This window comes from Ornithorhynchus anatinus, chromosome 17, assembly GCF_004115215.2.
Source record: "Ornithorhynchus anatinus isolate Pmale09 chromosome 17, mOrnAna1.pri.v4, whole genome shotgun sequence".
Lineage (NCBI taxonomy): Eukaryota > Metazoa > Chordata > Mammalia > Monotremata > Ornithorhynchidae > Ornithorhynchus > Ornithorhynchus anatinus.
The window spans coordinates 17,381,768-17,406,096 of record NC_041744.1 but is presented as its reverse complement, the minus strand read 5'-3'; the positions used below and the strand labels follow the sequence as shown (position 1 = coordinate 17,406,096).

The window sequence follows — 24,329 nt, the reverse complement described above, 5'->3', positions numbered from 1 at the left end:
GGTCCCCCTGCGCGAAAGCGTCCCTCGGAGCCAGCCGACCCGCGGGGCTCCCGGAGGTCGCCCGGCCGGGCTGGCGGCGTCGGGGTGGGGCGCGAGCGCTCGGTTGTCCCCGCAGGGCCTGCCCGACGTCCGGATGGCGTACGTTCAGTTCGCCCTCTCCTTCCTCATCGCCGGGGACGACAACACCATCGCGCAGGTGCTGGAGCTCAAAGGTACGGAGGCCGGTTCCCTCAGAGCGGGCGGCGTAGGCCGGGGAGCGAGGCCCCGGGGGCCGTCGCCCAGCCGACGGGGCCATCGGCCGGGGCTCGGCGGACCGCCGCACGCTTCGGCCTCGGCCGACGGATCTCCTCCGGGGTTTCCGGGGCTCGGCCGGGCCCCCGGTCCCGCCGGCGAGGGACGGGCAACGCGCGGATGACCGTCGGGCGGAAGCCGGGGTGGTGACGGTCGGCCGGCCGGGCTGGGACCTCAGCCTTGCGAAACTTCCGTCCGCAGACTTCATCCCGGCCATTTTCAGCACCGGCTTGAGAGAGGACAGAATCTCCACCATCGACCTCCTGCTGTCCACCCTGAGATCCAAGGTGCGGACCCGCCGGCCGGAAGCCCCCCCTCCCGCCCCGCGGCCCGTCTCGGTGAGGCCCTCTGGCCTCTCCCAGCCGACCTGCCCCACCGCCCCTGCCCGCCTCCCCCGAGCGGGCCTCCCCGACCGCCGGCCCCGCCCCCCCGCCCCTTGTGCCGACGAGGGATGACGCTGAGGCCGAGGGGCGAGAAGGGGGGGGCGGCCGTGCCGCGTCTGCCTTGTCTCGTCGTCGCTTCACTTTGTGCTCGCTCTGTGGATGAGGCAGGAGATAGGGTGACCCCCAGGAACCTTGTCCTCTCCATCCTCATCGCGGCCTCAAAGTATCCCGTAGCTCCCACGGTGCGGCCGACGCGGCTTTTGACGGTTCTTTCGGCAAATCAGAGATGTCTGTCTTGCAGCGTCTCGGGGGCAGGGCGGAGCCCTTCCTTCCCCGACGGAGGAGGACAGAGGAAACGTGCGGCATTTTGTTTCCGGGGCTTTAGACGGGTGACGCGAGGCTAGGCTGAAGTCACATCTGTCCCGGGGAGCCCCAGACGGACCAGGGTTTGGCCCGGCGGGGGCGGGGGCGGGAGCGGTTCGGAGTGACCGCGTCTCCCGGCCCGGCGCGGGCCGTCTGTCGCTTCAGGTGGTTCACAATAAGAGCGTCACCAAGACCCAGAAGGTGCGGTTCTTCACCGGGCAGGTCCTGAACCACCTGGCCTCGCTCTACCGCTGGAACGGGATCCACGACGTCAGCACCGGGGACGTGCGGGTGCGGTCACCGTCGCCCCGAGGGGGTGGGCGGGGCACCCCGGGCTGGACTCAGTGGCACCGACCGTCCGCCGCCAGATGCCGTCTCCCTAAACGCACGCCCGCGATGACCGCTCTCTGACTCTTGTGTTTCTGTGGCCCCGATGGTCGCGCTCGCTTTTCTGTCGTGGGGTTGCCGTGGTCGCGTTGCCGGCCCCGGGGGCCGGCCCGGGGTCCCCAGATGGTCGGTCGGCGGTTCGGGATCCTTAGGGTTCAGAAGGCGAGAGGTGATGTTTTCTGGCCAGGACTGAGGGGGTTGGAGAATTTGGGTCTCCTCTTCCCTCCTCCTGCTCCCCGTGACTGGAGCCAAACCCCCACCTTCCGTGGCGGGGGGAGCCGGGCGTCCCCGGTTCCACGGCCCGGGACGGACCCGCGCCCGGAGCCCGGGCAGATGGGCGGGGACGGGGAGCCCTGTAACTAAGAGAACCCTCGTCCTCCGCGTGGAGAAACATTCTTACCCGCTGGCATAGAAGTCTGGGACTCTACCTGGGTGTTTCAGAATGAGATCTCTCCTTCCCCGACTCTGACGCCGCCCCAGGCGTCAATCGGTGCTGTTTATTGAGCACTCACTGGCTGCAGTGTACTGGACTGAGCACTTGGGAGAGTCAAATTTTACTGATTTATATTAACGTGCGGCTCCCCTTCCAGACTCCGACCTCCCTGTGGGCAAGAATGTGTCTCTCCGTTGTTATATCGTACTCTCCCGAGCGCTCAGTGTGGTGCCCTTGCTCACAGTAAGGGTTCAGTAAATACAATCGGAAGTATTGAATGACGGGATAAAATACCGCGGAGTTGGCAGGCGCTAGCGTGTGGGTCATTCTCTCGATCCCTCGAGCCTCGCTCGGAGCCCCTCCTGAGCTTGCTCGGAGCCAGAGGGTCAGAGTCCCAGTGAGATGCCTGCCCTTGGTTCCTTGCCCGACCAGATCTGTCGTACTGTACTCTCCCAGGCGCTCGGTACGGGTCTCCGAACGCAGTACGCGCTCAGTGAGTGCCGTCGGTGATGATGATCTCTGGGTCATTCTCTCGATTCCCGAGCTTCGCTCGGACCTTCCCGGAGCTTGCTCGGAGCCGGAAGGTGAAAGGCCCCGGTGGCCACTTCCCATTCAGATCTGGCGTGCGAGCCCCCGAGCCTCTCCCTCTGTCGGTCCCAGGGCTCTGCCCTTGGCCTGGGCCCTTCTGCCTGCCGGGCGACAGGCCGGACCCTCCCCCGTCACCGAACAAGCTCCCCGGGGGCCGGAGTTAGATTCGGGGGGGGTGAGAGACGTATGAGGCCATTAGCTGCCGCGGTATGCGAGGCACAGTTTTCAACCGGTCCAGAGGTTTGGTCGAGATTTGGCTCGATGGATGCAAAGAGGAGGGAGTCTCCTGCCGCTGTTCCCTCCCTAGTCTCCCCCAACGCGCGCGGACGCACACGTACCCGCCCCCTCCGCCACACCAGTCGCGGGGCGGAGTTCATTTTCACCTTGGTTTCCACCCAGGACGCCGAAGGAGGTGGCAAGGCCGTGGTCAGAGAGATGACCCACACCTTCCTCAAGGATCTCTGCTGCTCCCTGAAACATGGAATTAATTTCTACGACGCGTCCCTGGGCACGGCGGGCAGGTGAGAGCAGCTCTTCTGGGTCTAAACGGATTGGGAGCCGGGAGGCCTCACCGCCGATAGCCTGCGTGAGCCGGGGTTGAATGCGCCCTGCCCACGCCGGGAGTGAGGCGGCGGCGCTGCGGGCAGATGGCCGCCGAACTTCCCCGTGCCTCAGTTCCCTCACCTGTAAAATGGCGACGGAGACTGTGAGCCCCACGTGGGACAGCCCGATTACCTTCCGTCTACCCCGGCGCTTAGAACCGTGCTCGGCACATAGTGAGCGCTTAACAAAAAGCGTTGTTATCCGTCATTATCGTTACTCCGCCCCCACGGAGGCCTGAGGGAACGGGCGTCCGGCGAGACAGATCAGAAGGGAGCCCGCAGCGGGCACAGGCTCAACCCCGCCCGAGGGAGTTCACCGCCAGCTCGGCCGGGGTGACTTCCAAATCGGCCTCCTGCCGGCCGCAGCCGACCCTCCAGAGAAGAGGCCAGGTCGCGGCCCCTTGTCCGGCGTCCGGCCCCGGCCCGCTTGGGTACCGTGCTCGGGAGAGCCTAGACCCGTGCCGGTCCAACACGGGTCTGTCCGGCCTCGCCCGGGGCCTCTGTCCCCCTCTCCGTTTCCAGGGGAGGAAACCTGAGCCTCCTGCACTTCCTGTTGGGGCTGAAGACGGCCCCCGAGGACGAGCTGGTGGCCGACCTGGTGGTCAGCATCCTCAGAGTGTGTCCGGACCTGCTGCACAAGTACTTCAAGGAAGTCAACTTCTCCTTCGTGCCCAGGCTGAAGTCCGCCTGGCTCAACAACATCAGGCTCCTGACCCAGGTGAGGCCGGGGAGGGTGGCCGGCGGGTGCCGAATGGGTGGCCGGCCCCGACCCCGTCTCTGACATCAGCGCCCAGCGCAAGCCCGGGGGCTCCTTGCCGCTTCCTTGGAGGAGGACGCTCTTCCCCGTCTTGCACCCGCATCCGGGCCCGTTGCCCCAGGCCTGGGAGAAAGATGTGTCGGCCTGAGCGTCCGTGGGTCTGGGAGGAGGAGGAGGAGGAGGAGGAGGAGGAGGAGGAGGAGGAGGAGGAGGAGGAGGAGGCGGCGCCGCCCACCCTTGCCCTTTGCCTGGCCTCCGCCTGTCGATGGGTCGGATCGTGTCGATCGGGCGCTTTCTCCGCGCGGAGCACCGTGCTCGGTGCAGACGCATCCCCGGCCCACAGCGAGCGTACGGTCTAGAGGGGAAGACGGACGTTAATAAAAATTAACTAACAGAGAAGTAGGTGAGTGCTGTGGGACAGGGAGGGGGATGATGACTGAAGGGAGCAAATCAGGGCGATGCAGAAGGGAGAGGGAGAAGAGGAAAGGGGCACTTCTTAGGAAAAGCCTCTTGGAGGACGTGCCTTCGATAAGCCTTTAAATGCGGGGAGGGTAGTTGTCGGATATGAGGAGGGAGAGCGTTTCAGGCCAGGGGCGGGACACGGGCGAGAGGTCGGCCGCGAGGGAGATCGAGCTTGCGGACCTTAAAAGAAATCGAAACCGATAGATTACGGATATGCGCGTCGGTGCCGTGGGCCTGAAGGGAGGAGCAAATAAAGGGACGATCCGGGGTGACGTAGAAGGGTGTGGGAGAAAAGGAGACGAGAGCTTGGGGCCGAAAGAGGGTGCGGGCGACCTCCCGGCGGGATCTCCGGGTTCCCGCCCCGTTTCTGGGCTTTCCTCCAGCGGTCTCTCACCCCACGACTGGCTGACCTCGGGCCCCGGCCCGACCCCGGACCCGCAAGAAGGCTCCCTTTGCCGTTGCCCTTCGACCCCCGACTCCTGCTCCCTCCTCCCGCCGGCCCGGCCCCGGTGGTCTCGGGCCCTGACTCCCTCTCTTGGGTGCTCTGCTGGGGGTGCCCCCCGGGGCCTCCGGACGGGACCCCCGCTCCGTCGTCTTCCTGCAGATCTACGCGGCGCAGCCTGAGGTGTCCAGGGCCTTTGACAGCGCGGAGTATATCCCGCCGTCCAGGCTGCTGTCCATGGTGATGGTGACCACCGTGCCCGCCGTGTGCAACAAGGCCATGTTCACCCAGGGCCTGAACGTACGTCTCCGCGAGCCGCGCGGCGGACGGGGAAGGGAGCCGGGGGAAGTTCTGGGGCGTGCGGCCGAGTGAGACCCGGCCCTCCCCGGGGCCCGGGGCTTCGGAGGGCCCGCCGCGCCAAGGACGGCGTTCCCGAAGCTCAGCGCGGGCCCCTCGCGCTGGGGGGGGCGGGGGGGAGACACACGCCTGGACCCGGAAAGGCCTCCGGGCCCCTCCCTTGGCGTCGGCCCACCGTGCTCCCGGGGACGGCCCGAGGGGGGGGCGGGGGGCGTAAAGTAGCCGGCACGGGACGCCGGAAGGAGGGCGGCGGGCTCCGCTCGGGCCGCGACTCCGCGGCCGGCTCCCGGGGCTCGTGCCCGCCGGCCGCCGACCCTCCCGGGGGCCCGCGGGTTTCGAGCCTCCGATGTGTTTCCAGAGTTTGGGAGGGAGGGGTCCGGGAGCCCGTCCGGGAGACTTCGGTCTCGCCGCCAGGCGACCGGGCGCGGAAGGGCCGCCGGCAGATCCGTCCTCCTTCCTCTTGGTTGTCGGAGCCGTCAGGGCCGCCCGGGATCGGGCCGGTGTCTCCACCTGGCGGGCGGGGGCGGCGGGGGCCCATGGACGGACGCTGGCGGACGGTGGTCCCGGTCCCGGCCGGGGCAGTTTCAGTAGATTCCCCTCCCCGCCTCCCCCGGGGATGAGTTGAGGCCTCCCTACTCCGTCCGCTCGCGTCCCCTCGGGGGTCGGGCCTGGCGTCCTGCCCCTGGCCGCTCTCCCCGAGCACCGTCTCGAACGCCGGTCAGCCGCCCTCCCTCCTGGTCGGTGCCCGGGACGGCGCCCCGGGTGCGCCAGGGGAGGCGGGGCTCGGGCACGGCGCCGGCTGGTAGCGGCGGCGCCGGGCCGGGGCTCAGGTCGGCTCATCTTTCCAGCTGGAGAACGGGATCGTGAAGCACACGGTTTTGACCCTGGTGTCCACCATCCTGAAGAGAGCCCTGCGGAACATCGACCGCTGCCTGGACGGGGAGTCGTGGCCGGCGTCGGCCCCCATCGGGCCGGCCGCCAGGGAGGAGTTTGTGCGTCTCTACAGGGAGTCCCTGAGCAAGGTAGGCAACGGACGGGGCCTCGGCCCGGGGCCGGGGCCGTGGGAGAGGGAGAGGGCGACCTCCGCCGGGAAGGAGAAAATCCGGAGACCCGGGGAGGGGATGAGAGCCGGGACCTCCCTGTCTTCTCCCGTCCACCTGCTTCCCCGACGGCATCGACGAGGGCGCCCCGCTCAGAATAGCCGCTGGGGCCACGGAGCCTGGCCCCTCGGGGAACCCGACGCGGATCCTCCCCGGGCCCGGGACCTCCCTGCTCTTGCCGGGGGCGCCGTTCTCTGGGTGGCGACGCCTCCGCGTGACCGTCTCCCCTCCAGCTCTTACCGGATCTGAACAGCGTGGTGTCGGCGTGGCGGTCGCTGTGCAAGCGGGAGCCCGGGCCCCAGGACGGGCCGGCGGGGGACGGGGAGGAGCCCCGCCCCGCCGGGGACCTCGGTGAGCACTGGGCCGGAACCGGCCGGCTCGGGCGTCTGGGCACCGGATCGGTGGGCCGCCGGCCGACCTGTAGGTCTTTGGGCCTCGTTTTCCCCGTCTTTATATAATGGGAAGAATCGTCCCTGCGTCTCGTTCAGCGGGATCGCCCAGGCGGCTCCCGTGGACGGAGGGAGGTACCGGATGCCTCCTGTGTGGGCGGAGCGTAGCACTAGGTCAGTCGGGCATGTTTATAGAGCGCTTATTTCGTAGAGCTCTGGCCTAAGAGCTCGGGAGAGTACGATACAGCAGTGACGTGACGTTTCCTGCCCACGGCGAGCTTACGGCCCGGAGGGGCTGGCCTCTCTGGGCCTGCCCGAGGCGGTCGCATTGATGAAATGAGATGGGGGATGGCTGCGGTGGCCCCTGCTGTGGATGGACCGCAGGGCTGACATCTACCGAGCGCCCGCTACGGGCTCCCTGGTGACGTCCGAGGGATCGGGGTGGTTCACTCCCCGCAGCTTCCCGTATCCGGGTGGCCGCCCTGGGCAGCCGAAGCCCAGGCCATCGGCCGGCCAGTGGTGTTCATTGAGCGCTTGTTGTGGGCGGGCCTCTGTAGTGAGCGTTCGGGAGAAGACAGCAGAGTTGGTAGACCCGATCCCCTGACGTCGGTGAGCTCACGGTTGTAGCCGGGGAGACAGACACGAAGATGGGTGACGGGTGCGGGGAGCGGCAGAGTATCAGGATTCGGGGGTAAAGGCCGACGGGGGGGTAGGGGAGAATCCCCGAGAGCTCGTGGGACGCGGCACCCAAGCGCACGTCCGGAGACGGCGCAGGGGGAGAGGGCGGGGAGACGAGCGGTCGGGGGAGACCCCCGGGGAGCCGGCCGCGCCCCGCCCGTCGGGACCGGTGCCATCCCCCTCTCGGCGCGCAGGGCCGGAGGACGTGGAGGTCCCCCTCCTGAAGGCGGCCGTGCTCCGGGTCCTCTGCCTGTACCAGAGGACGGTGCCCCATCTCGTCTTGCAGTGCAACTTCGACTTCAGCAAGCTGCTGAGAGGTGAGTCGGTCCGGCCCGGCGGGGAAGGCCGGCGTCGGGGTGAGGGTTCCGGCGTCGGGCCTCTCCCGGTCGGTGGCATTCGTTCGCTGAGCGCCTACCGTGTGTAGAGCGCTAGACCGAGCGCTGGGGAGAGTACGGTCCAAGAGTTGGTAGACAAGTACCCTGCCCGTGAGGAGCTTACAGTCTAGCGGGCGAGACGGGGATGTGGAAGTAAGCACTGTGGGACCGAGGGTGGGGTGGATATCAAGGGCCTAAAGGGTACGGATCCAAGAGTCTAGATGATGTACGAGGGGCGGGGAGTAGGGGAAATGGGTTCTAGTCCCCCCCCCCGAGGCCGGTCGCTGGTTCCGGCCCCGCCCAGAGCCCTCCCACGCCTCGCCAGCTCTTCTTCTCTGCCGGTTTTGTCACGTCTTCTGGCGGAGGCACAGACGGATGAATAAAAGTAACGGCAGAAAGACCGCCCCCCCCCCCCCCCCCGCCCCCCCCACACACACCCCGAAAGATTTGAGGGTGTTGGGGGAAGAGGAGAGGGGAAGGTATTCCGGGCAGGGGCAAATCGTGGGTGCTGCAGCACGGAGCGGGAAGTCGGGCAGGGCACGGCGAGCGGGTTTGCCCGGGCAGAGGCCGAGCTAGAGCTGGGGCGGTTGGGGCCCCGGAGCCGCGGGTTTGCGGTTTCTCGTTCCGATCGCCAAGGCCGCGGGGGCGCGTGACGGCGTGACAGGGCGACGCAGACCGCCCGGGTGGGCCACGCCGGCTGCGGCGAGAGTCTCCGGGACCGCTTGGACGTTCCGCGGCCTATCCCCACTGCCCCGTCCCGCTCTGTGACCGCGGGCAGGTCGCTCGGTCTCTCCGGGCCTCGGGTTCCTTCTGTCTACGGTGGAACGGACCCCCCCCCCCCGCCCCCCCCCCCGGTCTCCCGGGGCCGGGGCGCGGGCAGTCGAAGCTCCCGGCGGGGAAGATCTGGGAGCCGGGGGTGGGCGTACGGGAGTGGCCGGAAAACCGGTGGGTGGGTCTCTTCCTCGTATCCCACCCCATTTTGCATTTCCCCTTTCCTCCCGACCGCAGGGATTGTCACAGAGAAGGGGCTCGGCCGGGAGACGGCCCCCGACCTCCAGTACCACATCCTGAAGGTGGCCCTAGAGCTGCCGGCCAGCAAGTTCTCCTGGTTCCGGGCCCAGGTACGGACACCGGCCAGGCCAAGGGCCGTGGGCTGGGCCCGGCGTGCGGTGGAACGGATGCGGGGAAAGAGCGAGGGGAGACGACTGGGGAGGTCGTGATTGGGGGGGGGGGGGGTGCCCCGAGGGTCGTTTAGAAACCAGACTCCGTGGCCCGGGCCCTCCCCGTTCCCACCCGCTAACCGCCACCCTGGGTGAGAACGTGGTCGCCACTCCCTGAAGCGCCTTTCTCTGCCCGCTTCCATCTCGTTCTCTCCCCTCGTCCCCTTCCCCGTGCCAGGCCCCGCAGGGGTTCTGACTTGTAGTTGGCCAGCGAGGCGACGGTCAGTCGCGGACGGGCGCCGTCTCGGGGCCGGCGGGGAGGGAGACCGGGTCCAGGCCGGAAGGAGGAGACCCTTGTCCGTCGGCGTCCCCTCTCTGGGCGGCCGTTATCCGGGGGGGGCGGGGGCGGGGCCGGGGGGGGGGCGTCTGGGGCGGGGGAGCCCCGGGGGGCTTGGGTAGAGCGGCCAGAGCGACGGGGCTCCTGGCCCCGGGTCCGCGGCCGTGCCCGGGGCCGTCGGAGCAGTTCCCGTTCCCCGTCCCGTCCCGCAGGATGGCCCGGATCCAGAGACCGCGGGCGGAGAGAGGTCGGTGTTCTACCTCCTGATGAAAATGTTCGTGACCAGCAACCACTCGCAACTCAAAGCCTCCACCGAGCAGCTGATCGTGAAGGTGAGCTTCTCCCCCCCCGGGACTCACCTGTCCTCCCTCCCTCCCTCCCCGCCCTGAGATCCGCAGCTTCAGCGGCCCAACCGCCACCCAGGCTGCGTTTTGGGTCCTGGGACATCGGCGAGGACCCCGGGCTGGGGCTGGGCACCAGCCTCCTGCTTCCCCGGCTCTCCCTCCTCCCCTCTTCCCTCCCCTGCGTTCACCCCCTCTGCCCTTCCGGCCCCCTCTGCTCCTCCTCTTCCACCCCGGCCCTCGGCTTCTTCCCCGGACCGTCTCGTCCCGTCTCAGCTCGCGGCCTCGGTAATCGGCCCGACAGAGCCCTTCGTCGGGAACCACAGGGATGTAGCCCCGGAGTAGGTCCCCGGGGATGAGTCCGTCCCCACCCCAGTGAAAGACGTGGGTGGGGGGACCGCCCCGCGGTCCCCGGCGGATGGCTGTCTCTCAGGGGGGACAACCTGCGAAGCCCGCGACCGGGCAATCGTGGGGTTGCTCTTCTGCGTCGCTTCCACGCTTCTCCGGCCGCCTCCCCTCCGACAGGTCTTGCGAGACACGGGAGTGTTCGAGCACACCTGGGCGGAGCTGGAACTGTGGCTGGGACACCTGGACAGCGCAGCTGACGAGAGAAAGGAAACCTTGATCCAGTTTCTGGAAAGCGTAAGGGGCCCCGCCGCTCCCGGGGCACGGAGGGCGGCGACGGGGCCAACGGGCCCGAGTTCAGGGGGTGTTCTTCGGCGGGGGCTGAGCTGGGGGGTGGGGAACGTGGGGTTCCCGGGCCCCGGGAGAGAGAGGGGGGCTGCCAGGCGGGAGGCTCCCGGCAGCCTCGTCGCCACGAGACACCGCTGAGGTCCTCCTGGCGCTACTGCCAATTCCGACGGCTTCTGGGCCCATCCCAGGGACCTTTTCCGCCACCCGCTTCGGCGGCGGAGTCCCTTTTTCCGCCCGCTCCCCGCGGGCTTGGCTTCGGGTTCGCTAGGCACCCCACGTGAGGTCTAGAAAAAAATCTGTTCACAGAATTCCGGGTGAAAAGATGTTCTGTCCTTTGCTCGTGGAGTAGCGGGGCTGCGGTTCCCGGGCACCGGCGCTCACTTGTGCCCGCCGAGTGTTGATGGTGCCTTTCCCCGGCTCCCTTTCCTGCGGTCCCAGGTTTTCCTAAAGCTGGTGTCCGGCCCCCACGTGTACACCGACAAGGCCGCCGACTTCGTCCAAGAAGCCGGCACGCTCCAAGCCGGGGCCGCGAAGCAAGAAGCCGACAGCGTCAGCCTGCCCGTGTCCCACATCGATGGTGCGTACCTGCGCGTCCTCCCTCCCCCTCGCCCCCGGGGCTCCCCGGCACCTCCGGGCCCGGCTTTCCGAACGTCGGGTCGGAGCGGGGCAGAGGGGGGGATCCCGCCCGTCGAAGAGCGGGAGTGATGCCGTTTAACGAGAGCCCTGGGTGCCGAGCGCCGTAGCAGGGGTACGGTATTGGCCGAATGCCCCTGGGTGCAGCGTACGGTGCCGAGCGCTGTCACGGGGGTGATGGTGGTATTTGTTGAGCGCCCTGGCGTGTGGTGTATTGTGCTGAGCACTTTAGCGGGGGTCACGGCGGTGTTTACTGACCTTCCCCGGGTGCAGTTCTTAGCGCCGAGCCCTGGGGTGGGGCCAATTAGACTATTTACTCAGTGCCCCTGAGTGTGGTGCACCGTGCTGAGTACCGCGGGGGAGTTGTAATGGTATTTATCGAGTGCCCCTATATTCGTTCAGTAGTATTTATTGAGCACTCACCACGTGCAGAGCACCGTACTAAGCGCTTGGAATGAACAAGTCGGCCACGGATGTACGGTGCTGAGCGCCATAGCAGGGGCAATAGTGGTATTCACTCAACGGCCCTGGGTGCGGTTCCCTGTGCCGAGCGCCACCATCCTACCCACCCCCATCTGTCTTTACCTTCCTTCGAAGCCCACGTCATCCACCTCCGCCCCCCGCCGCAGGCGTTGGTCGCCCTCGTCTACCGTCCCCCCGCCCCTCCTACGGCGTACTGAACCGTTCTGATCCCTTCCTCACGTCGCTCCTCTCTCCGTCCCTACACTGATCCCCGGGGACCTCAGATCCGTCCGGATGCTCCCGACGGCCTCTCGGCTTCCCGCTTCCTCTCGCTCCCCACCTCTGCCTCACCCCACCTCACCCGCTCACCACTGTGGGGACACGCTCCTTCGGGCCTCCCAGGGATGAATAAACGATCGTGTTTATTGAGCGCTTACTATGTGCACAGCACGGTACTAGGTGCCTGGGAGAGTACAGACGAGTAATCTGTAATACGTAATTTGAAGATAAGGTACGTAAGCGCTGAGGGGTCGGGGTGGGGGCAAGTGGCGGACATCCAAAGGCCACAGATTCGAGTGCGGCTTAAGGGAGAGGGAGCCGGGGAAAAGAGGGCTTAATAGGGAAAGGCCTCCGGGAGGAGATGGGACTATAATAAAGCTCAGAAGATGGAGGGAGTGGTGGCCCGGAGCGTACGGAAGCGGGGGCGAATACCTCAGCCGTCGCCTACCCATTTCCGCATCAAGCGGGAACCCCCTCGCTTCAGCTCGAAGGCCGTCACCCGTCGGCTGTGTGCCTCTTGCTTGTCCTCGCGTTTGTCCCGCCGTACCCCCGCTCGCCCGCTCTCAAGTCACCGTGCCTCATCCTGAGCCCCCCCCCCCCCGACCCCGGCTCACGCCCTCCCTCCCTCTTCCCTGCCGCTGGACGTCCGCTCTTCCCCCACTTCAAAGGCTCCTGGGTGACTTTCCCTGGAGGGGTATTTTCCTCCTAACCACCGGTCGCCCTCCTGTCCATTTGGACCGACACCCCTTACCTGGCTTTCTCTCCTCTTCTTCCTCCTTTATGGTGGTATCTGGCTCCCCCGCTAGACTGGAAGCGCCCCGAGGGTGGGGAGTGGGTCCGCTGGTGGTCAGCAGATACTGAATCGAGGGAAAGTTAATGCCCCAGCAGCAGGTGGCCGTTCCTCCCCCAGCTTCTCAGCTCAGTCTGGCCCCAGGGAGTGAGAGGGGGTAGTCTGGACGCTCTCCCCCGCCTTCTGGCGAGCCTGCGGCTGTATTTGACTCCTCCCGACCCCGCCCGTAGATGTGCTGCACACGGTGGACGTGCTGGTGGAGGACGGCGAAGACCTGGACCGGGAGCTCGGCGCGTCTCTGACCGAAGACGTGATCCTGCTCACCTTCCCCTTCAGCGCGCTGGTGCCCGCCGCCCTGGAGGCCCGGAATAAACTGCTTCTTGAGGACAGGAGCGCGGAGGGTAGGCCGGGGCCGGGCCGGGCGATTTCCGTCGGGGTGGGGGCGGCCGGCCGGCGTACGGCCGGCGTGTCCGTGGGCCGGCCGCCCGGGGTGTCCTGAGAAGCGCCTCGGGTGCCCCCCGGCGCGCAGCGAGCCGGACCGGGCAGCCGCGGTGCGCCTCGGACACCGTGGCGGGGCTGGGGGAGGGGAGGCTGACCCCACCGTCTGCCCGACGCAGGTGTCGGCGTGGTGGAGTACCTGGTGACGGTGGGCACCGACCTCTTGCACACCCAGCGGGACCCCCTGGCCCTGTGCCTGCTGTTCCAGGCCTACGACCGGGAGCAGCCCCCGAGCCCGCCGTGGGCCGCCCAGCTGCGCCGCTTCAACGCCTACTACCGCCTGTGGATCCCTGCCCACGCCCAGGACACCCCGGTGAGGGCCGCGTCCCGTGGCGCGGATCGGGACGCCGGGGCGGAAGAATCCGCGGCGCGGCCGGCCGCGGGTTTTGCCCGGCCGCCGCGGCGCCGCCGCCCGCCACCGCCGGGCGGCCCGCCGGCGGGGGCGGGTGAGCGGGCCAGAGGGCCGGCGGGGGCGGGTCGGGCCTGGCGGCGAGCAAACGTGGAAAAGACCAGGCCGGGGGAGAGCTGACCAGCCTGGCCCACCCAGGTGCCGGCGTGTGTTCGTTTTGGTATTGGTTGAGCCTTTACTCTGGGTCAAGCGCCGTACCGAGCGCCGGGTGGATACAAGATCGTGAGATAACGAAGTCGGACACAGTCCCCGTCTCACATGGGGCTCGCGGTCTGAGTAGGTCCCGAACACAGCAGCCGACCGGGCGGCGAGGGCCCCGGGGGTGGTTCCCGGAGCCGGCCCGGGCAGCCGTCGCCGTGGGCTCCGGGCGGTCCCCTGGTCTCGGACCGTCCCGCGGCCGGGCGCGAGGCAGGGGGCCCGACGGACGGGCTTGTTTCAGAAGCCGATCCCCGTTCTCCTTTTTCTCCCTCCCGGCCCGCCGTCCTCTCGGAGCAGTTCGCAGCCCCCGACCCCGACCCCCTCGTCCTCGCCGCCTCCCCGACCCCGCAGGGCGGCGCCTTTTGCTCCTTGCTGAAGGAGGCCTACGCGGGCGGCGCCGCCCACCGCCTGCTGGAGGAGACGGTCCAGGCCCGGCTGACCGAGGCCGTCGCTCAACTCCGGAGCCCGCAGCTGGCCATCGCCGCAAAGCACGTGTTGCTCTACCTCAAAACCTCCGTCGACAACTTCGCCGCGGTGAGACTCGCTCCCTCGCCCCTTCCGTCCGCCTTTTCCTCCTCCTCTTCTCCTCTTCACCCACCCGTTGGGGCCGAAGCCCCAGGTCTGCCCGGCTTCCCGCCTGCCGGGACGGGTCTTCTCCCCGCTGAGGCGGCAGGAGACGGTGCCGGCCTGCCAACACCCCGGGAAGCTGGAATACGAGGGTAGAGGGTGGGAAGGGACCGGCCCCGTGGAACCGGAGTGGCTGACCCCAGGCCTACCTGAACTGGGCTTCCACAGGTCTGCCGTCCCCCGCTCCGGCACCGGGTAGGGAGGCGTGGGTGGAGGGGAAGGACGGGATACGCACACGCCTGCTCGGGGTCCGGGGCCCGGGGTCGGGGGAGAGGAGGAAGGGGATGGCACGCCTTGATCCAGTGTGGGATTGGGGAGATGGTCAGGCCCGTGCGAAAGACGGGATAGCCCGCTAACGTGTGTTCCCTCGGCGTCTGTTTGCCGGGATCCCGGCTAAGCGTCTCTTCCTGCCTTGGGATCCTTCCGGCGACCCCGGTGGGTGGGCGGGGGCGCAAGCCTGTGGAGACTCCCCGTTAGCGCCCCGATGCCGAGGGGGCCTTCCCCCTTTCTCCTTCGTGACGGCCGCCACCGTCCCCTCCCCTCAGCTGGAGCGGCGCGCCGGTCCCGCCCTGGTCAGCTTCTTCCTGGACCTGCTCGGCCGCCTGGTGGCCCGCTGTGGCCAGTTGGACGCCCACTACCGGCGCAGATGCGAGGCGGCTCGCGCGCAGTCGGATCTGTTCGTGGACCTGGAGTCGCTAGCTTTGGTGGAGTCCGCCGGTGACCGGGTACCTCCGGGTCCCGGGTGACGGGCGGTCCGTGTCCCGCGGGCGGGGGGGGGGGGGCCCCGGCCGCCCCGCTTCCTCCCGCCTTCCGAGCGCGGGAGCGACGGCTTCTTGCCGCCGGCTGGCGCGGAGCGTTCTGGGGGATGACCGGGAGCCGAGGTGGTGGGTATCCACCTCTCGCTCCTGAGTACCGGGGCTTCCCCGGCTTGGGCGGGCCGGCCCACCAGACCGGTCGCCCCCTTCGCGAGGCGTCATCGGGGTTCTGACCGCGTGTCCGTCGAGGGCCCTGGCCACCCTCCGCCCTCCCCGCTCGCGTGGGTACCACGGGTGAGGTTGGGGACCGAGGGAGGGGCGTCGGCGGGGATCCGGGTCGGGAACCCACGGGCGGGGCGGGCCTCGGGGAGAGAGCAGCCGGCCTCTGTCTGGGGGACCAGGCTAGGGGGTCCCCGGGGGCGGGGGTCTCACTCTCCCCCCCCCCCGTCCGCCCGCCCGCCCTCCGACGGCCCGGCCGTGTGCCTTGAGAAGCGGCGCGGCCTGACGGATGGAACACGGGCCCGGAAGTCAGAAGGACGGGGATGGAGACGGGGAACCGCGTGGGGCCGGGACCGCGTCCAACCCGATCTGCTAGCCTCCACCGCTGCGCGAAGTACCGTGCCTGGCGTGGAGTGAGTCCCTAACAGATTCCACAATCATTCCTATCGTCGTCATTGTTACTCTGCAGACCTTAGGCGAGGTGCTCGGCTGGACCCTGACCCACCCCACGCTGACCAGCTGGTTCCTGGCCTCGGAGCGACAGGCGCTGCCCCCGCACTCCCTCCGCCCGCCCCGCGTCCGGCAGCTCTCGGCCCAGCTGAGCGGCGGCGTGCTGCGGCTCCTGGAGGTCGGCGCGCCCCTGGCCCGGCGCTCGGGCCGCCTGCACCTGCTCTCCGGCTACCTGGACGCCGTGGCGGACGGCGTCCTCGCGGAGCTGCGGGCCGGACGTCCCGCCCCCGCCCCGCTGGAGGCCCTCAGGGCGCTTCACGGGTACCTGGGCCCCGCCCGGCTCCGGGCCGTGACACGGGCGCTCCTGGAGCTGCCCGGGGCCGGCCTGGCGGCGAAGGCGGGCCCGCGGCGGGAGCGGCGGCTGAGCGTGCCGGGCGCGGCCCTGGTGCGGCTGCTGGCCGCCGCCGCGGAGGAGGAGCCCGGCGACGGGGGGCCGGGGCCGCTGACCCCGGGACACGTCCGCGCCCTGTCAGCCCTGCTGCCCGAGCTGGCTGTGGACGAACTGGACGCGGCGTTGGCGCGGGCCCTGAGCGGGGACCCCGGGGCGGCCCACGGGGTCGGGGGCCGGGTGCTGACCTACTGCCTGGACCGGGGGACGGAGGCCACGCTGGCCGCCGCGGCCGCCCTGGTGGAGGAGAGCGCCACCCAGCTGCTGCGGTTCGAGCTCTGGTGCCTGCGCCCGGGCACGGTGGGGCACCTGCGACGGCACGCCGATGCCTTCCTCCCGCTGCTCGGCCGTTACCTGCGGTGCAGGGAGCGGCAAAGACCCGCCCGGCCCCGCCGAGGTAAATGGGTCCCACTGAGGCCGGGGCGGAGCGGGGGGGGGTGGCGGGCGGGGCCCGGGTGGGGGGGAAGGAATGGGTCGGGGACCGGGACGGAGCCGGGGGGACGGTGGGACTGCACCGGTCTCGGGGCCGTTCCCCCAGGCGGAGCACGTTAGATCCGTGCCGGCCTGGTTCGGTTCTCCGCAGGCCGGGGCCCGTTCTTCGAGGCCCGGAGGCTGTCCCGCCGCCACTGGGCGTCGTTTCCCTAAGGCTCCGTGCCCGGCCCCGGCGAGGGTCCGGACGGTGCCCCTAGAGAGCTCGCGGCCTAAAACCGATGGGGGAGAGAGAACCCGTAAGCCCGGGCGACGGTCCGGGGGCCGCCGCCGAAGCGCGGCGCCGTTCCCCCTCACCGGCGAGGGCCGGGTGGGGGGGGGCGGGGGGAGGGGGGCCGGCCTCGGCCTCCTCGACCCCCGCCGCCCGGCACCCGGACGGCCGCTCCGTCCGGGCGCCGCGGCTCTCCCGGCCGGGTCCGGGCGGTCCTGGGGGCCGTATCCCCCAAGCGGACCTCTCTATCCAGCGTGAGGGACTGGGATTCTGCCCACCCGCTGGCCCTCGTCGCCATTACCCACGTGGCAGGGCTTCGCTTTCTTTCATTCATTCATTCGTTCATTCGATCATTCATTCATATTTATTGAGTGGTTACTGTGTGCAGAGCGCTGTACTAAGTGCTCGGGACAGTACAGTATACGATAAACGAACACATTCCCTGCCCGCCTGCCGATCCTCAGCGCCCCTGACGGTCTTCCGGTCCCGCCCGCCACCCCTCCGTCCCTCGACGGACCCCATCACACCCAGCGCCAGAGCGGCGGGGCAAGGCGGACGCGGGGTGGGGCGGGCCGAGGGGGCCAACCCGCGCCACTTCCTTCGCACAGTGGAGTCCGCCGTCACACTGGTCCTGCGGAAGGCCCTTGGGGAGCGGCTGCAGCGCGGGGTCCTCGGGGCCGGCCCCCCGGCCGGGGGGCCGGAGCAGGGCCCGGCGCACGAGGTCCTCGCGGGCCTGATCGGGGACTCGGGAGCCGAGGAGCTGGCCGCCCTCCGGGACGGGCTGCCCGACGTCCTGGAGAGGGAGGAGCGGCCCAGGAGGTGAGCGGGGCCGGGCGAGTCCCCCGACGCGTCGGCGAGGCCGAGCTCACGGCGGGGTCGGGCGGGGAGGGTGCTCGCCGCGACAGACGCGTCCGCGAGCCCGCGCGCGGCCCTCTCCCGTCCGCGTCGGGGCCCGTGGCGACCGGAGGCGGGCCGGCCCAAACCCTACTCCGGCCCGGCCCTCGCAGCTGGGTGGTGGCCGCGGCCGTGTCGGCGGCGCTGGAGCGGTCGCCGGAGAAGCCCGCGGCCTGGAGGGAGGCCCTGCTGCGGGCCTGCGCCCGGTGGCTCGTCGCCTCGTTCGGCCGCGGGGAAGCGGAGGAGGGCGTCCGCGTGACGGAGGAGTCCATGCTGTCGAGGCTGCGGGAGCTGCTGGTCTGTTACCTTTTCCCTCTCCGGGCCGGGGGGGTGCCGGTGGCGCTGCTAGAGCGGGGACGTGAGGTAGAAAGGACGCCAGGTATGGGTCTTCCCTGGCCAGATGGGTCCCGGGGGTCCCCGTCGTGCCCGGTTCCACCCTCTCGCGGGTTTTAGAACTGTGAGCGGGTGGCGGAATCGCCGCCCCGGAGGCTTTTCTGGCCGGTCGTAGACCCCTCCACCCTAGGATCAGGACCCGGCCCCGTCTCCCGCAGTGGGACCCACTTGGGGTTTTAGGCCCGGGGTGGGGCGTGGGTTGGTGGTGGGCCCGCCCTGACCCCGGGGGGGCCAGGAAGCCAGGCGGGGAGGCGCTCGCTCGTCCCCGGGCTCCGCACGCAGCGGACGCTCAATAGATTCCGTCCGTCGGTCGGTCGGTCGGTCGATCGACTGCTCGTGCGGGCCAGGGTTCAGAAATACCGGCGTAGCTCCGGGGCGTCACCACCCGGGGGGCTGGGGAAGGGTGGGGATCGGGGAAGTCGACTTCGGTTCTGCTCTCCCTCCCAGCAATCCACTGGGGCCGTGGATCCTGCAGACTGGCAGAAGCTGGTGAAGGCCGGGTTGAGGTGAGCGATTCCGCCGTGGAGTCCGGGCGGCCGGCCAGCCTCCCAGGTGCCCGGGCGGCGGTGGCGCCGACCGCCTCGGGGGGGAGATGGGACCGGGAGCGATAGCGACCGCGTCGATCTGTTAAGCGCTCGCTCCGTACCGGGCACGGTCCTAAGCGGTGGGGCGCATCCAAGCAGATGGGGTCGGACGCCGTCCCTGTCGCACGTGGGGCTCCCGGTCTCAATTCCCAGTTTGCGGGCGAGGTAGCCGAGGCCCGGGAGAGTGGAGTGACTTGCCCGGGTTTACCTGGGAAGCGGCGTGGCTCGGTGGAAAGAGCCCGGGCTTCGGAGTCAGAGGTCACGGGTTCGACTCCCGGCTCTGCCACTCGTCAGCTGTGGGACTGGGGGCGAGTCGCTTCACTTCTCTGGGCCTCAGTGACCTCATCTGTAAAATGGGGATGAAGACCGTGAGCCTCACGTGGGACGACCCGATGACCCTGTATCTCCCCCAGCGCTTAGAGCGGTGCTCTGCGCATAGTGAGCGCTTAGGGAATACCGACATTAGTATTATTACCTAGCGGACGAACGGCAGAGCTTGGATTAGAACGCGGGTCCTTCCGACTCCCAGGCCCAGGCTCTCTCCTCCAGGCCATTGCTGGAGTGTCCATTCATTCGGTTGTATCTGTTGAGCGCTTACCGTGTGCGGAGCACCGTAGTAAGCGCCTGGGAGAGTGTAGTACAAGAGTAGACACATTCCCCGCCCACAACGAGCGGTGGGAGGGTGAGGAGGGAGGAAGAAACGGCCGATTTAAGTCTGTCAGAGAAGATCGGTGGGGTGAAGCGCAGCCCGGCCGACGTCGGGCGCCCGCCGGGGGCCCGGCCCCAGGAACCCGGTCACCCGGGCCGGGGCTAGCCCCGTTCGCCTGGGCCCGGGTTCGGATTTCCCTCCGCCGGTCTCCGGTCGAGGCGCCCACCTCGCCGCCCCTCTCTTCCATCGGGTCGCAGGTTCCGCTACCGAGACCGCCCGTTCCTCGCGGCCCTGCGTGCCGGCATCCGGCTGCTGTACCAGCCGGGCAGTCCCCTCGGCCAGACGCTGGTCCCGTTGCCCCTGGTGTACACGATGGTCACTCAGCACTCCGCGTTCCTGCCGACCATCCTGAGGGCGAGGCGGGAGGAGGAGGAGGAGGAGGAGCAAGAGCCGGACAGCCCGAGTGCCCCAGTGAAAGGTGGGCAGCTCCCCTTCCTCCCCAGTTCGGAGGCCGTGCTTTCTGTCGGAGTCGGGGAGGTCTTCCCTGGCACGGTCAGACGTCCAGCTTCGGATTCTTTCCTCGGCCCGGGTGAAGGAGACGCGGCGGCGGCGGCGGCGGCCCGGTGCTGGGCTTGAGCCGCCTGGGGCGGGGCGGGGTTTGGGGTGGGACGAGAGGGGCCCGTCGGCTCGTTTCCCTGGACCGGAACCCGATGTCGGACCCCTGGCGGGTAGACGGCCACCCGGGGCTGCCCTGTCCAGCCGGGCAGCCGCCCACCCGCCGACCCCCTCCGCTCCTTTCCCTCGTACGCCGAGCGGGCACTCCCGAAACGCCTCCCCCATCCCGCCCTAGTTTTCCGGGCCCGGGAGCCCTCCGGCTACTCCTCGCTTCCCCGGGGCTGCTCCCCTTCCCACTCCGTCCCCTCCCCTTCTTTTCCCCGAGGCACGGTGCAAGTCTGCCGTGCGGCTCACCCTCGCCGGGTGCTTGTGTCGCAGAAGCCCTCGTGGACCTCCTGGTAACCATCGTGGAGCTCTGTCCTTCGGTGTGTGAGAGCAACCACTTCGCGGTGCTGCTGGGAGCCTACGGGGCCAGCCTCGGCACTCTGGGTGAGGTGGGGCGTCGCGGCCGTCGGAGGACGGACCTTCCCCTCTTTCTCGCCCGGGGGTAGATCGGCGGGGCAAGGGCCGGGGATTGGGGCTGCCGGGGTGGAGAAGAAGGTGGCGGGGACCGGCGCAGGGAGTCGTCCGCCACGCTGCCCGGGCTCGGGGGCCGCGCTCTCGCTTGCCCAGCATCCCGGTAGCGCCGGGCCCCCCCGCTCCTGGGCGGTTAAACTGAGGCGGGAATTTGGGTTGTAGACCAGAAGATCCTGCTGCTGCTCCGGGCGTACGAAAAGAACGACCACAGCCTCGTCGGCTTCAGGTGAACCCGGCCGGAGGTTGCCCGGAAAGGGGAAGAGTTGAGAGGTGGCCGGGGGAGGGGGCGAGAGATCGCCCGGGAGCTTTGCGGCATCCGTTCTCCAACGGCAGGCCGAGCCGGGGCCGCGGAAGGGAATTCCCTGGAGACCTCGGGGTGCTCCCGAGGCTTCGGTCGCCCTCTTTGGGGCAAGAAGATGCCTGTTGTTGACCGCCCCCCGCCCCCCCGCCCCCCTCCCCGCCAAAAGGCCGGTCTTTCTCTGTCCACGCTTCCCTTCGGTTCCCGGGAGCAGAGGTTTTGAGCTGGTCCGGACCCGCTGGAGGAGCAGTGGGAGAGAGGGGGAACGGCCGACGGCCAAGGCCCCAGACCCAGGCGGGCGGACGAGAGGGGCGGGTGGGCTCCGGGCCCGCGGGGGTGGCCGTCCACCAAGGAGCTCTCCGGCCCCTCCTCCTCAGGCTGCTGCTGTGGGGCCCCGCTGCCGTGGAGCACCACAAGACGTGCAAGTCGCTGGGCAGGTCTCTCTGGCAGCAGCCTAGCGTCGGGGAGATCCTGGGCCTGCTGGACCGAGACCGGATGATGAAGACCATCCTCCACTTCCCGCAGAACCGCCGGCTGCTGCCCCCGGAGGTACGGCCTCCGGGCCCGTCCGCCGCCGCCTGGCGGGCCCTCTCTGGGCGACTGGCCTTGGGCCCGTTTCCTCCGTCGCGGTGGCTGAACCCCGGCCGTCTTCGTTGCCCCAGGGCTCCCGGGGAACCCTCTTCACGGACCGGAGCGGCGTAGAGCTCGAGGACCTCTACGACCCCTGCTTCCTGCTGCATCTCTTCAGCGAGCTCACCAGGCCGGGTGAGGAGCCCTTCGGGGCCCAGGACGGTTGCTGCTGTCTGCTGGAGCCGGGTCCGTGTGGGCCGAGCACCCGCGCCGGTCAGCAAATGAGGCGGTCGTATTAATCGAGCGCCCCTGTGTACGGAGTACTGAACCGAGCGCCCGGGAGAGAACGATGTAACGACGAACGGACCCATTCCCTGCCCACGAGGAACTTAGGGTTTAGAGGGAGAGGCAGACGTTCATGCGAATAAACGACAGATATGTAACTAGGGGCTGGGGGCTGGGGGGGGGGGGGGGGCGGGGCGAGCAAGGAACACAGGGAGAAGACAGAATACGGGGAGCAGGTCAGGACGACGTAGAAGACAGTGGGAGAAGAGGAAAGGAGGGCTTAGTCGGGGAAGGTCTCTTGGCGGAAATGTGATTTAAGTAAGACTCCGAAGGTGGGAAGAATGACGCTTGGTTGGATGTGAAGGGGGGAAAGAGTTAAAGGCCGGAGAGGACGTGGGCGGGGGGTCAGCGGTGAGATAGACGAGATCGAGGAACAGTGAGTAGGTTGGTGTTAGAGGAGTGAAATGGGCGGGCTGGACTGTAGCAGGAGAGTAGCGAGGTGAGGTAGGGGTGGGCAAGGGGATCGGGGGCTTTAAAGCCGATGGTGAGGAGTTTCTGTTGGATGCGGAGGTGGGCACCCCGAGCCCGTGGCACTGCCGGGTGCCCACTGGCACTTGGGTCAGCCCCACAGCGGAACCCAAAGAGTTCCCCGCCCTCGAGGAGCTTCCAGTCTAACTGGGGGGAGGACCTGAACGTAGCTTGAAATAGCGCCGTCCGAGGGAACGGACGAGCGCCCGGTGAAGCGGACGTGGATGCACCGGCCCTGAGGATGGGGGGGGGGGGGGGTTACGTGAGGCGGGCCGGGGGGCCGGTGCGGCCGTGGACGCCGGCAGATCACCAGGGGAGGCGTGTTGGAGGAGGTGGGGTCTCCGGAGGTGTGCCTAGAAGGTTGCCCAGTGGGGAGCGGGTGAAGAAAGCTCCTGGGTAAGATGAGGAGGAGTGGCGGGCCTGATTGCAGCCGGTCGGGCGCTATCTCACTTGGATGTGGAGAGAGCTAGGATTGAAGAGATGTGGGCCTTTCCTTCCTTTCTCCCTAGCAGCCCCCATGTCGGGCAGAGGCTGTATCTGATCCGATTACTCCATAAGTAATGATGATAATAGTATTTATTTATTAAGGGCCTACTGTGTCGTCAAGCACCGTTGCGAGCGCCGGAGTAAATACGAGGTTCTCAGGTCGGATACAGTCCGTCCCACGTGAGGCTCACGGTCTTAATCCCCATTTTACAGATGAGATAACCGAGGTCCGGAGAGGTCAAGTGACTCGTCCGAGGTCACAGAGCAGTCAGGTGGGAGAGCCGGGATCGGAACCCGGCTCGTCCGACTCCCAGGCCCGTGCTCTTCCCGCTGGGCCGGGCTGCTTCAGGGCTCATCACGGCGCTCGGCACAGTGAGGCCGGGGCAGAGGCGGGGAGCGTCGTCACGCTTCCGACCGGTCCTTCGGTGCCCAGGGGGACTTGTGCTGCGAGAGCAGCGTCCCTTGCTCCTCCGCCGTTTGGGGCCAGGGCATGCGATCGAAGCCCGCCTTCTAGCAGAGCTGGCTCGGTCGTCGAGTCGTGTTTATTGAGCACGTGGGCAGAGCACTTGCACTGAGCGGTTGGGAGAGTGCAACAGACACGTTCCCCGCCCACGTCAAGCTGTGGGCAGCCTCGGCCGCCACGTTCCCACGGGCCCTCGAGGCCGGTGTCAGATGGGTCGGCGTCCACGCGTGCTCTCCCGCTCCGGGCGGGGCCCGCCCCTTGCCCCCGGACGGCCCGCTGGGGGTTCAGAGAGCATCCTGGTAGTCGTGATCACGATCATTTGGAATTTGCGGTTGACGATGCTGATGACAATAATAACGGTATCTGTTAAGCGCTTAGTACGTGCCAGGCACTGTACCAGACGCCGGGGCGGAGGCAAGCGAATCCGGGGGGGGGGGAGCGGGGGGGACGACGACAGTCCCTGTCCCGCTTGGGGTTTACAGTCCCGACCCCCATTTTGCAGAAGAGATGACTCAGGTACGGAGAAGCGAAGTGACTTGCCCGGGGTCACACGGCAGACAAGCGGTGGACTGGATTGGACTCCCCCCGACCTTCCGACTCCCAGGCCCGTGCTCCATCCACCGCGCCCTGCCGCTTCCCTTCCGGGGCCGGGCCCCGAGGCCGGCCTGGATCCCGGGCCCCGGGGCCGCCGCGGAGAAGCACTGTGGTCCTACCTCCTGTCGAGGGGGGTTCCCCCACCCCGGCCGCCCCCCGGGAACACGGAGGGAGCGTGTGCCGGCCCTCCTCCCCCCGCCCGCTGCTCTGACCGGCGCCCTCGCCCTTCCCGTCCGCAGAGTCGGTGGTGGACTGCCACCAGTTTGTGGAGGCCAACGCCCTGGGCCTGGTGGTCGCCGCACTGAGCAGCTACGACCCCGACATGAGGGCCGCGGCCTACTACGTCCTGGTCTCCTTCCACGGCCACCTGGAGGGGGCCCGGTTTCGAGAACAGTCGCAGGTGAGCCCCGGCCGCGGGGTCCGGCGGCGATCCCGACCCCCTCGGGCTCGGCACCGGGGGATGGCATCCGGGGTCCGCGCCCGCCGGCCGGAAACGGGGGGGGGGGCGGCTCTGCCCTGTCTTCCCTGGCGTGCGCGACGCCGGGATGTCGTTAAAAGATAATCACCGTGATATATCTGTTAAGCGTTTCCTGTGGGTCAGGCACCGTTCCGAGCGCTGGGTAGAATACAGGACAGATCGGACACACGGTCCCAAATTGGAGGATTTAATCCCCCTTTTACAGGCGATCGGCCCCTACCACGTCAGCCTAATCTCCTACTTGGGGCCGGGGGGCATCGGAGCGAGGGAGGGGACCCGGGAGGGAGGAGCCGGTGTCCCCGGGGAGGAGG

At 68.7% G+C, this 24,329-nt stretch overlaps 1 protein-coding gene across 1 annotated transcript in view; it reads left to right on the top strand.

Moving 5' to 3' along the window:
• URB1 (URB1 ribosome biogenesis homolog) overlaps nucleotides 1-24,329 on the top strand; it is a 34,820-nt gene that overhangs the window by 5,669 nt on the left and 4,822 nt on the right. The window contains exons 5-31 of the mRNA XM_029082687.2: nucleotides 116-212; nucleotides 493-578; nucleotides 1,203-1,328; nucleotides 2,845-2,966; nucleotides 3,570-3,765; nucleotides 4,871-5,008; nucleotides 5,914-6,087; nucleotides 6,399-6,516; nucleotides 7,427-7,549; nucleotides 8,615-8,727; nucleotides 9,316-9,435; nucleotides 9,970-10,086; nucleotides 10,576-10,714; nucleotides 12,532-12,702; nucleotides 12,919-13,112; nucleotides 13,704-13,940; nucleotides 14,579-14,758; nucleotides 15,477-16,302; nucleotides 17,214-17,424; nucleotides 17,613-17,796; nucleotides 18,340-18,398; nucleotides 19,383-19,603; nucleotides 20,119-20,229; nucleotides 20,479-20,542; nucleotides 20,992-21,163; nucleotides 21,277-21,379; nucleotides 23,780-23,940. Of these exons, the coding sequence (XP_028938520.1) occupies nucleotides 116-212; nucleotides 493-578; nucleotides 1,203-1,328; nucleotides 2,845-2,966; nucleotides 3,570-3,765; nucleotides 4,871-5,008; nucleotides 5,914-6,087; nucleotides 6,399-6,516; nucleotides 7,427-7,549; nucleotides 8,615-8,727; nucleotides 9,316-9,435; nucleotides 9,970-10,086; nucleotides 10,576-10,714; nucleotides 12,532-12,702; nucleotides 12,919-13,112; nucleotides 13,704-13,940; nucleotides 14,579-14,758; nucleotides 15,477-16,302; nucleotides 17,214-17,424; nucleotides 17,613-17,796; nucleotides 18,340-18,398; nucleotides 19,383-19,603; nucleotides 20,119-20,229; nucleotides 20,479-20,542; nucleotides 20,992-21,163; nucleotides 21,277-21,379; nucleotides 23,780-23,940 (4,563 nt within the window). The remainder of the gene's footprint in view (nucleotides 1-115; nucleotides 213-492; nucleotides 579-1,202; nucleotides 1,329-2,844; nucleotides 2,967-3,569; nucleotides 3,766-4,870; nucleotides 5,009-5,913; nucleotides 6,088-6,398; nucleotides 6,517-7,426; nucleotides 7,550-8,614; nucleotides 8,728-9,315; nucleotides 9,436-9,969; nucleotides 10,087-10,575; nucleotides 10,715-12,531; nucleotides 12,703-12,918; nucleotides 13,113-13,703; nucleotides 13,941-14,578; nucleotides 14,759-15,476; nucleotides 16,303-17,213; nucleotides 17,425-17,612; nucleotides 17,797-18,339; nucleotides 18,399-19,382; nucleotides 19,604-20,118; nucleotides 20,230-20,478; nucleotides 20,543-20,991; nucleotides 21,164-21,276; nucleotides 21,380-23,779; nucleotides 23,941-24,329) is intronic.